The sequence below is a fragment of the Canis lupus genome, chromosome 11, assembly GCF_048164855.1.
Source record: "Canis lupus baileyi chromosome 11, mCanLup2.hap1, whole genome shotgun sequence".
In the NCBI taxonomy this organism is placed as follows: domain Eukaryota; kingdom Metazoa; phylum Chordata; class Mammalia; order Carnivora; family Canidae; genus Canis; species Canis lupus.
The window spans coordinates 46,589,727-46,602,324 of NC_132848.1; the positions used below are offsets into that span (position 1 = coordinate 46,589,727).

Here is a 12,598-nt window from a genome sequence, read left to right on the forward strand (position 1 = left end):
AGCCGGGGCTGCGTGGTGGTGGCAGGGGCCCTGGCCTGTGATGCCTGCTGGCGGCCGCCCTCTGCGTGCGCCGGGCTGATGGAAGCCGGAGATCGCTTAGGCAGCGGAGGCAGCCCTCTGCTCCCTGCCTCCTAGGCAACACAGCTCAGCATCTGGAGAAATGGAACGGGGCTAAAATAACTTCTCAGCGAGAAGCCTGGTGACCATGTCAGCAGCTCCATCTCGGCTCATTGCGCGCTGATGGACGAGCCCTGCTTTGCTGCTCTGCTGACTGCCTGCGGGGTCTTATTCCTCACCTGGGGCTGTAGGGCTGGAAGCCGGGTTTCTGCTTTGCACTCCGGACTGAAACAGCATTCTCAAGTCCAAGCAACGATGCTGAGAAGCAGGATGAGACCCACAGCTTTCGTATTCCCCCTGCTAGCCTCCGTGATAAACCTGTGAATGTGTTCCAGCTGTGTGAGGGAATGAGCCTGAGCCTGCTTTCTGTCGTTTGAACCCAAACCTCCATCGTGCCTACCCTTGAAAACCTTCATGAAGGCTAGGGGAACGTATAAAGCAAATATTAACTAGCTGTTTTGGTGTGGGGCATTCATGTTCATACCAAGTGTCATAAAAAAATCTCAAAACTATTTCTAAATACAATTCACTTTGACTTTGAAATGAGACCCCTGCCATCCAACAGGTGGGGCGAAGGCCAAGGATGGGGACAGCGCAGAAGCTATGATGCCTGTGTAAGCTTAATAGCAGGCCCCACATTGGCCTGAGTCTGGCATTCGAAAGGCTCCTCTCAGCAAGGGCCCACGTCACAGTTCTGCCAAAAAAGTACCAGTGGCATGACTCATCTTGGCGGAGAAATGTTGTAGCCTGTTGCCTTTGGTTATGTTTGCCCCCTCTCGGAATCTCAGGTGACCGAACAGCATGTGTCTCTCTTCTGTCTTATTAGGAGCCCATGAAACAAGCTGACTTTGTCCGCAGCAAGTCTTTCCTGGTGGCTCCAGCCAAGCCCACTGTGGACCGGAGGCAAGGGACAAAGCTCTGCCTCCAGGAGGGGCTGCAACGAGGAATCTCATTGTCCCACCAGAACTTGGGTATGAAACCTGCAAGCAGCACCAAACACTTTAGAATACGTTTCTGGGATTGGTTCTGCTTTTTTTTTTTTTTTTGGTCTTGTTTTCTTTTTCCGAATGACTTTGCCACATTGACGTTTTTAAACAGCTTTTACTGACATGACATTTATGTGCCATAAGACTCACCTGTTTTAAGTGTACAATTCAGCAACTATATATTGACAATGAGAATATATTTACTGACTTGTACAACCGTCACAATCCAATTTTAGAATACTTCCTCACCCTAAAAAGAAACCTCATGCCCATTTACAGTCATTCACTGTTCCCCAGCCCAGGTCTAGGCAACCACTAATCTACTTTCTGTCTCCCTATACTTGCCTTTTGGGGACATTTCTCATAAATGGAATCATAAAATAAAATGTATCTGGCTTCTTTCACCAAGCATAATGTTTTCAAGATTCGTCTCTGTTGTCACGTGTATCAGTATTTTTAAATATACTTTTCATTGTGGTAAAATACATACAACTAAATTTATCATCCTAGCCACTCTTAAGTGTACAGTTTGGCAGTGTGAAGAATATTCACACCGTTGTGCAAACCGATCTCCAGAGTTCTTGGCAGTTTTATTCTGAAAGTTTCTCTCACCTCACTGCATTCCTGGAACCATTTGGGGTCTGCTGTTCTTAAGGCTTTTTTATTACATAAATTATTCTATGCCTAAATCTTCTTTACATGTTTATGCATTAACGGATTTTATGTTTGAGACCACAGTTGAGACCTTGACATATATTTTAAAGAAACACAAGAGGCTTAAGTGGGAATCTAAACTCATTTCTCATGTTTCTGTTTGTTTTGTCTTCTTTCCAGCAGCTCAGTCTGCAGTGATGACGGAGAAAGAATTGCATCAGCTGAAGAGAGCCAGTTATGCCAGCACAGATCAGCCATCCTGGATGGAACTTGCCAGAAAGAAATCTCAAGCTTGGAGTGACATGCCCCAAATTATAAAATAGGCTGACAGCCTGCTGCTACAGAATGTCCACTACCTTGACGGGTCACTTTAGTCAAAAACTGCCAGTAAATCAAGACAAACAAACTGTGAAGCTGAAGAGTGATTTTATCATCAAGTTATGGGAGAGCAAGCTTGGGGAAGAGGAAGGAACCAGGCCAACAAAGACAGACACACAGCCGCAACCCTGGGCCAGAGGTGCCCTAAAACAAGAACACCATTGAAAAGGGCCAGGAACAAGGTCCTGTGCCCAAAGGTATGAATGTGAGTCTTTGAGAATTGCCTTGATAAAGAGGGCTTGGACAGGAAGAGAGTAGAAGCAAAGAAGCGAACTATGAATGCCTAAGTCAGAAGCGCCTGCAAGGTCAGAGGAGACCGAGGTCTTCTAGGAGGACATGTCTCTATGCTTCCACCTGAGATCAACCTGTGTCTCTGGTTCTTGTCTTGCCTGTGGACCCCGTCTTCTCCTTTCATGTTTACTATTAGGCATGACATTTTTGGTAAAACAGGGATGCCGTTTCCAAGAGCAGCTATAAAACAGTTTTCCTGAAGATAGTCACTCTCAGGAGTGGAAGGAACATAGCCAGGTTCAGCAATTCACAGACTGTTTCCAAAAATAATTTTTAAACTTTTCCACAAGGCATCTGTGTCCTTAACCATTGCACAATGCATTGCCTGTTCAATAAAAGGTTTCAAACATGCTTCTGTCATATGTGTAAATGTTTTCTACTGATGCTTGGAGAATGTCCTCCAGCAATGAGTGAAATGCCATATATAGAGTTTCATTGTGTACATATATATACCATTCAGAATCCCAGTTGGGTTGATTTGGGGTTTTTTGAGATTCTTTTTTCCAATAAAATTTCAGTGTTTATTTTTGGAAATCAGAAGATAATGTAGGTTCTTCTCTGTTTTTATCTATTTGGTGCAATATCTTAAAAATACAAAATTTCTAAAAGTTATAATACTTTAGCATCTGATTAATCCAACCTGTGTATCAAAAAAAAAAAAAATTCCAACCTGTGCATTTCTGTTGAAAATTAGGTTATCAGTGGATTAGCCAGGATGACCCATGAACATAGAATGTGGAGAAGTCAGCAGAGGAAGAGCATATATTTAGGATCTCAAAATTTGTGTCTCAAAAAAGACACAAAACTGTGTCTCAGTTATATAATACCTCTATTTTTAAAAACATTTCCAATTTGTTTTTTTTTTCCAATTTGTTTCTTTGAACAAGCTAATCTTCATAGGAATATGTACAGCTGGGAGCATTTAGCCACTAAAATCAATAGACTATATAGATACTATAATTTGATTTTATATACCTTGAGTTCTACTTTTATTGTATTTTCTTCATTAATATTTCCAGCTGTTAGAACTATACTTCATCTTGATCAACTAGAACTTGATCAAGTCTGCCTTTATTGAAAAAGTCCCTGGATAGCTCTTTTTTTCCAAACCAAACTGACTTAATAATTTCATTCTCTTAGAGAACATCAATATTGAATGCCATGGTAAATGTGCTCTAAACAAGAACTCTGTCCATCTAGAATTGCTCCAACAGCTTAGACATAAATAATTTTAACTAGAAGAAAATTTGTCGGTTATTACTATCCCAAACTGCCATTTCCTCTATTAGCAGAACATTTCAGATGAACAATTTTGAGGCAGTAGATTTGACCATAAGATCAAAAGTATTTGGTTCAGTTTAATCAAATGGAGGTTGTTATTTTCTGTGTATTTCAGGGCTTGGTTTCATCCTCTTGGCAACTGGTAAGATAGAAGGGTATAGATTTTAAGACACTGAGATAATTCACTGGGGGGTGGCCCAGTGGCTGCCACCCCCATGCCTGAAGGTTGTGATCTTCTGCTATAACAGGAGAAACTGAGACAGTGGCCAAAGTTTGAAGATGCTGAATGAAGTCTAGAGTGGCAGTGGAGATGGCCCAAGTCTGCAGGGAATTGCCACACTTGGTTTTCCTGACAAGAAAGAGTGAACAATTACTGAGTGCCTCCTGTGTGCCACGTCCTGCTCTGAGTGTAATATTTGTAATTCTCTCAACAATCCTTTGGGAGTAAGTACTTATCTCCACTTTACAGATGAGGAAACTGAGGCGCATTAACATTAAGGTCACCTGTCCAAGATCTCACCACAGATGAGCACCTAATAATTGACTTTAGCCTTTTCAACACTACCCTTCAGAGTCGTCCCCATTCTTAAAAAGCATTAGCATGGAGGTGAATCTGTGTCAAGAACATAGTATAGACAAGGAAGTCCTGACCTTGAACTTAAGGGCTCTTACTGGTTATAGACTAAATGTTTGTGTCTCCCAAAAATTCATGTTAAATCCTAACCCAGTATGATGGTATCAGGAGGTGGGGCCTTTAGGGAAGTGATTAAGTCAAGGGTGGACCTTCATGAATGGGATTAGTGCCCTTATAAAAGAGTTCCCAGAGATCTCCCTGCTTTTTCCAGTATGTGAGGATACAGCAATAAAACGGCTCTCTATGAACCAAGAAGAGGGCTCTCATCAATCACCGGATCTGCCAGCGCCTTGATCTTGGAGTACCTAGCCTCCATCCAGAAGAGTGAGAAAGACATTTTTGTTATTTATAAACCACCGAGCTTTTGGCAACCCTAACAGACTAAGACATGTGTCTTGGAGACAAGCATGTAACTCATGGTGCTTCCCTGAGTGACTACATTCACCCTTACCCTTCAATTCCCAAGAAGGACTGGAGAAAGTATGAAGGTTCTTTTGTGTTATAATTTTTCAAAAGATTTTATTTATTTATTCATGAGAGACACAGAGAGAGAGGCAGACACACAGGCAGAGCGAGAAGCACGCTCCCCTAGGGGAGCCTGATGTGGAACTCCATCCCAGGACTCTGGGATCACGCCCTGGGCCAAAGACAGACAGACACTCAACCGCCAAGCCACCCAGGCATCCCTTGTGTTGTAATTTTTAATTGTGAGTACCTACACAAACTATGAAGTGTTTTCATTCATTCTTTCATTCAGTTGACAGTTCTGTGCAGGCACTTTACCAAGATGGCACACTGGTGAGCGAATGGCTAGTAGGCATTCTATTTGGGGCTGGGACTAAATAAACATGAAACTTGAGAAAAACATGGAAAAGCAACAATTCCTGCAATGGTGAGCCTAAAACAGAGGGACTTGATTGTGGCAGAAAAGGCTATTTGAGAGTGGCTGGTTAGGAAAGGGTTTGCTGAAGAGGTGACCTAGTTATAAAAATGAACCAGCCATGTAGCGATTTGGTCGAGAACACTCTGGGCGAAGGTGACAGCTCTGTAAAGTCCCAGGCCCTCAGACCTGGCATGTTCAGGAAGCAGCATAGCCAGTGTGTACAGGATAAGGGGGAGAAGCAGGTGCAGACAGGCAGGTGCAGACAGGAGAAGCAGGCTGAACCAGTTGTGGGGGTCCTGGTAGGCCATGTGGGAAGATGGATTTGTTTTAAGTTCTTTGGGAAATCAATGAAGAGAAGTGATGGGAGGTGATGTGTTTTACATTTTAAGAAGATGGCTGTAGCTTCTAAGTGAAAATGTATTGTACGGGGGCACAGGTGGAAACAAAGCTAGGAGCCTGCCCAGCCATGGTGGCCTGGTCTAGGTGTAATGATGGAAGTGGAGAAGTGGATGGATTCAAAATATTTTTTAAAGTGAGTATAAAATCCCTCATGTTGGTGGGTTTGATTTGATGTGAAAAGGAAAGGATGGAAGTAGAGATGACAGCTAGATTTTTGGTTGGAGCTCCCAGGTGAGTAGTGATACCATTTACAGAAATTGAATTCGGAGAGGATTTGCCACAAAAAAGGGGTTTGATTGTGGACATTTTAAAAAATTCAACTGGGGGATCCCTGGGTGGCGCAGCAGTTTGGCGCCTGCCTTTGGCCCAGGGCGAGATCCTGGAGACCCGGGATCGAGTCCCACGTCGGTCTCCTGGTGCATGGAGCCTGCTTCTCCCTCTGCCTGTGTCTCTGACTCTCTCTCTCTCTGTGTGACTATCATAAATAAATAAAAATTAAAAAAAAAACTCAACTGTAATTACCATATAGTGTTATATTAGTATCTGGTATATAATATAGTGATTCAACAATTCTACATATTACTCAGTGCTCATCAAGATAAGTACACTCTTAATCCCTCATCTATTTCATCCATCCCCCCCCACCTCTCCTCTGATAACCACCAGCTTAATTCACTATACTTGAGTCTGTTTTTTTGTTTGTCTCTTTTCTTTGTTCATTTGTTTTGTTTCTTAAATTCCACATATGAATGAAATCATATGGTATTTGTCTTTCTCTGACTAACTTATTTCATTTAGCATTATACCTTCTAGATACATCCATGCTGCTGCAAATGCAAGATTTCATTCTTTCTTATGGCTGAGTAATATTACATTTTATATATATACCACCTCTTCTTTATCCACTCATCTGTGGATGAACACTTAAGATGCTTCCATATTTTGGCTATTGTAAATAATGCTGCAATAAACATGGGTGTGAATATATCTTTTGGAATTAGTGTATTCAAATTCCTAGAGTAAATACCCAGTAGTGGAATTACTAGATGATATAGTAATTCTATTTTTAATTTATTTTAAAGATTTTATTTATTCATGAGAGATACAGAGAGAGAGGCAGAGACATAGGCAGAGGGAGAAACAGGCTCCCCAGGGGGAGCCTGATGTGGGACTCAATCCCAGAACCCCAGGATCATGACCTGAGCCAAAGGCAGATGCTCAACCACTGAACCACCCAGGTGTCCCTATTTTTAACTTTTTGAGGAACATCCATACTGTTTTCCACGGTGACTGCACTAGCTTGCATTCCCACCAACAGTGCACTAGAGTTCCTTTTTCTCTACATCCTCACCAACATTTGCTATTTCTTATCTTTTTGATACTAGCCATTATGACAGTTGTGAAGTGATTATCTCATTGTGGTTTTGATTTGCATTTCCCTGATGATGAATGATGTTGAACATCTTTCCATGTATCTTTTGGCCATCTGCATGTCTTTTTTTTTAATTTTTATTTATTTATGATAGTCACACAGAGAGAGAGAGAGAGAGAGGCAGAGACACAGGCAGAGGGAGAAGCAGGCTCCACGCACCGGGAGCCCGACGTGGGATTTGATCCCGGGTCTCCAGGATTGCGCCCTGGGCCAAAGGCAGGCGCCAAACCGCTGTGCCACCCAGGGATCCCCCATCTGTATGTCTTTTATGGAAAAATGTCTATCAATTTTAATTGTAATTCATTTTTAAATTGGATTATTTGGTTTTTTGGTATTGAGTTGTAAAGGTTCTTTGTATATTTTGGATATTAACACTTCATCAAATATGTTATTTGCAAATATCTTCTCCCATTCAGTAAGTAGTTCTTTTTTTTTTATTGATGGTTTCCTTCACTGTCCAAAGGCTTTTTATTTTGATGTAGTCTCAATAGCTTAATTTTTCTTTGTTTCCCTCACCAAAGGAGCCATAGTTAGAAAAATATCTCTACATCTGATGTCAGAGATTCTTACCTATGTTTTCTTCTAGGAATTTTATGGTTTCAGGTGTCACATATGGCTCTTTAATCCATTTTGAGTTCGTTTTTGTGTATGTGTAAGAAAGTGGTCCAGTTTCATTCTTGTACATGTAGCTGTCCAGTTTTCCCAATACCATTTGTTGAAGAGATAGCCTTTTTCCCATTATATATCCTTGCCTCCTTTGTTGTATGATTTTGGATATCTCAAATCTGAGATTCCCATTAAACAGCTAAGTAGAATACAAAATAAAGTTATACAGCTGGAAATCATCAGCATTTAGATTGGATAAGTGATCAAGGGTCCAGAAAAGGAAGAGAAGGGTATCAGGATTGATCCCGGAACACATAAACACTTACAGATCTGAAGAAAGCAGAGCCAGCAAAGGAGACAGATCTATGAAAGAATGGTCTATGAAAAAGGAATAGCAGACAAGAGAAGAAAGTGTTAGAAGAGAGAGGAATCAGCTGTGTAAGCTGGGATCTAAGAGATCCAGACAGATGGAAAAAAGAGTGAGCACTGGCTCTGGGAATGTGGAAGGTATAGGTGACCTTGACAAGAGCTATTTCAGTGGAGGGCTGAGGGCAGAAGCACAAGTAGAGCGAGTCAAGGTGAGCCAGCCTGCTTAGATATCAGCTGTACTGAACTTTCAAAATTTTACTGTGAATGGGAGAAATGGCACTAGAAGGGAGGAGGGGCACATGGCCAACAGAGGGTTGGTTTGTTCATTTGTTTGTTGGAAAAGACAAACAAGAGTGTGTTTATGTATGGATGGGAATTAATGTGTAGGAGGAGAGAAGGGAAAATTGCTGAGGTAGGTCTTTCCAAAGCACACCTTGCCTTCCAGAGCTTCCCGCAAGGATAAATACCTGCACTTGTGGGTTTCTCTTGTTCCTAGAAACAGGAACCCCAGGTTTTGATCTGGCTGCCAAGGGAGGCCCAATTGTGATGACAATGTCCTGGTTATGTCCTTCCCCTGCTTGCCCTGGGTCTTCCATTCTCACAGCCCACTTCATACGTGGGACTTACACATTTTTGTTGCTGTCTTTCTCCAGCTCTCAGCAGTCTGCAAAAGAAATCCATGCACACCTGACATCTTTTATTTTGGTCAGGTCTATTAAATATTTGAGGGTGGAGTCACACAGAAGAAACCTAAGAGGCCATATACCTCTCTAGCTTCCTACTCCCATAGCCAACCCCCACCATCAGGACAATTGCTCTTGGTTGTCTCGAGTACCTCAGGCCTGCACATTCATATACCACACTGTTAAGAGGCTTAACAAAATGTCTTCAAAAGAAATGGAATGATCTGTGGAGGAAAATTTTGATGAATAAAATTTTCTCCATTTCATTCAAGTCTATCCTTTGATTAATGTTTAAAATCACCGAGAGGCTCTGTGGCTCCTGGGAAGTTCTTGTGATTCCATCCAGCCTGACTTGTCACACTTCTCTCCTCAAAGCATCCATTTTATAACACTCCATATAAAGCCCTGGAGATAATCTCCCTCCAGACTTTATACAGGATTGAATAAGTCTCCCCCTTAGACTACAGTCACTGTCTCTAGCTTGAGCAAGGCTGCCAATTGCAGGATAACCAAGCTTCCCTCATCCACACTGAGGAGAGCCTACTCATCTGTTTCACAGGACAGAGTCATCAAAAAGAAAAAAAAAATACCAAGCAAATACATGTGCCTGTGAAATTTTAAGCAAAATGCAATCAGTAAGGTAGGTTCTAGATTTGCAGCAGTTTTAAGTGGAAGACAGAGGAATTTAAAAAAAAAAAAAAAAAGGAAAAACTGAAATCCTTATTTTGGATTCTAAGAGAAAACAACAGGGAAATATTTCTATGGCAGCAGCAGTGGTTTTAAAATATCTCTATGAATTCTCTGATACTCCTGCCTTCAAACATAGAGCCTAATTCCCCTTCCCTTGAGTATAAGACAGACTTCATGCCCACTTCTAACTCTAGAATGTAGCACAAGTGACCATGTGAGCCTTCTGAAGCAATGTAGTGAAAGATATTGCTGTCTTTACCTTCTGGACTGTTCTAAGAGAAGCCAGTCACCATGTCTGGGACACTCAAGCAGCCTGTGGAGAGGCCCATGTCAAAAGAACTGAGACCTCCTGTTATGGGCTGAATTGTGTCTCCCAAAATTCATATGTTGAAGTCCTAACTCCACCCCCAGTACCCAGAAGATAACTGTATTTGGAGACAAGGCCTTTAAAGAAGTAATTCAGTTCAACTGAGGTAATCAGGGTGGGCCCTAATCCAATAAGACTAGTGTCGTAAGAAGAGGAAGTTTGGCCACAGATATACTCATGGAAGACCATGTGATGATACAGGGAGAAAATGGCCATCTCTAAGCCAAAGAAGGAGGCCTCAGAAGAAATCAACCCTGGGACTCCTAGGTGGCTCAGCGGTTGAGAGTCTGCCTTCAGCTCAGGGCGTGATCCCAGGGTCCTGCACTGGGGTCCCTGTGGGGAGTCTGCTTCTCCCTCTGCCTGTATCTCTGCCTCTCTCTGTGTGTCTCTCATGAATAAATAAAATAAAAATCTTAAAAAAAAATCAACTCTGTCAACACCTTGATCTTAGACTTGCACCCTCCAGAACTATGAGAAAACACATTTCTCTAGTTTAAATCACCGAGTCTATGGTACTTTGTCATGGCAGCACAGCAAACTAACTTGCCAGCCACATGAATGAACCACCTTAGAATCAGCTCCTCTGGCCCCAGTCAAGCCTCCAGATGACTGCAGCCCAGCTGACATACTGACCACAACCTCATGAGAGATTCCAAGCCCAACTATCTGGTGAGGTGCTCTTAATCCTGGCGCACTGAAATTGTTAGGAAACAAATGTTTAATATTGTTTTAAGCTATTAAATTTTGGAGTTACATAGCAACTGGTACCTAATATAGCAGTTTCATATACTTTTTCTGGGTCCTAAAGTGAGAAATCCCTACTTGTTTTTGAAGTTAATGTCTTACGTGAAGTTAAGAATGTGACCATAAGCACAGTGTGAGAGAATTTTACCTAACACCTCCCAAACTACAGTCTTAGGGTCTGTGGCAGAGATAGCTAGGGATAGGGAGGGAGGGATACATCAAAGACCTGCAATCCCCTTGCATAGTATGAGATTGTATCTAGAAGCAGATGTCCAGCCAGAAACTGCATCTCCTGCCTCCGCCCTCTCCCACCCAACACATCTACCTATTCATGGGACCTCATTGAGTTCCGGCTAATGGGCTGTGAGTGGCAATGAGGTGCATCCCACATACAAAGCTTAACTTTCTAGAGAGAGCTCAGGAGAGGACAACCAAGATGCCAAGGGAGTGTCCTGTGCAGGAAACTTCAGAGAAAAGAGATATTTAGCTCAGAAAGACCAAGGGGAGGCAGGAGAAGCATCTTGAGATGTTTGAAGAAAGAAGAAGGATTGACTTATTCTATGCAATTCCCCAGGGAACAAACTAGGACCAGAAATGAAAGTTCAAGAGAAGGACAAAGAATGTTCTGTTATTGTTGTCCAGCATGGGACAGGATGCCAGTCAGGAGTGAGTTCCCTGACACTCAAAGTTAGCAAGCTGAGGGAGGATGGCCATCCCTCTGGGAAGCTGTCCAGATCTTTGTGTTGGAAAGGAGTTTGAGCTCAGTGTCTTCCCTGGATAGAACTATTCTGCATCTACAACATGTAGTAGTCTGAGAGCAGGGTCTTTTACATTTGTTTTATAAGGTAATTACATTACATTGCTCTTAATAGTAATTATTACTAAGAAGTAATCATCCAGAAAAATGATCCAAATGGGCTTTTATGCAGAATGAAGTTGTTCAGAGTGCTTTGAAAGCCTTCTCTTACCAAGAGAAGGAAGCCACGCAGAACCAGCCAATCAGAAGATGGGACCTTCGTGGTCCCTCTCTATGGGTGAAAGTGATGGGGGGAGGCATGTAGATCTGCTTCTCCAGCCGCACCCCTGAATCGTCCTGTCAGTTCTACATAACTCCCATGTGTAGGGAAATATTTGTTTATTCCTTGATAGATGAAAATAATCTCTAGTGAATAGGTTTTTGAGGCCCAAATACCAGAAATAATGCAGGCCGAATGCGTGCTTGTGGGTAATAGCACAGGTATTCAGGCGGTGGTTGACATTTACTTTATTGTATTGTCTGGCATCCTTCCTGCCTTCTCCGTAGGGAAATTATCCTTATTAGCATGGAAATAAAGGAGAGAGATGTTTGTGATGCCCAGAAGATTATTACAAACAGCAACAGTCCAGCTGGTGGTTGAGGTGTGCTTATTAACCTCTCCGAAGCATCCTGAAGTATTTGCAGAGAGGCCAGAGGCCTGCGAGCACCCTCCCTGCCAAGCACCTAGTTTGACAATTGCTGTTACATTTGCAGAAAACAGAAACTCAACATTTAGCCCATGATCCAGTAAAGAACACCTTCTATCTGAAAGATTCCCCACAAGGCTAAGAATTCTGGTATCAAGCTTAGGAAAATGCAGAATTGCTACAGAGACAAAAGAAACTAGAGGCAAATCTTTAGGGAGTCCTTCAGACAAAATAAACCCAAATTTCAGAAGCTGAAGCCTTGAAATTTAAATGCCCCATCTTTCTTCCCAAAGGTAGGGGAGGAGGGGAAAAAAAAAGATTAGATTGTTTTCTTTATCACCCACCCCTGCCACCTCATCTACCATCTCATCTGTAAGACTCAGGCACTTCTATAGGTGAGTGCTCCAAGGCCAGAGCAGAAGGCAGAGGTTGGGTGCCTGCAACCATGCTGAGTGGAAGGCAGCCCTCAGTGGTGGTGAACCCAGAGGTCCCAGCAGCTCCTGCCCTTGAAGGCTGTGGTTCTGTTCATCTACTGACACCTCTGCATTGACTCTAGCAGAGTTCCAGACGTTTTCTTCTATTTATGATCTCTTCCAACAGGACGCTGGACTTGGAAGCTGTTATAAGCTTCATTATGACCC

General features: G+C 42.5%; 1 protein-coding gene across 1 annotated transcript in view; it reads left to right on the plus strand.

Moving 5' to 3' along the window:
- CRACDL (CRACD like) overlaps positions 1–2,777 on the plus strand; it is a 79,703-nt gene extending 76,926 nt beyond the window's left edge. Inside the window, exons 9-10 of the mRNA XM_072842673.1 lie at positions 944–1,088; positions 1,941–2,777. Coding sequence (XP_072698774.1) covers positions 944–1,088; positions 1,941–2,080 — 285 coding nt within the window. The 3' untranslated portion in view covers positions 2,081–2,777. The remainder of the gene's footprint in view (positions 1–943; positions 1,089–1,940) is intronic.
- The last annotated feature ends 9,821 nt before the right edge of the window (positions 2,778–12,598 follow it).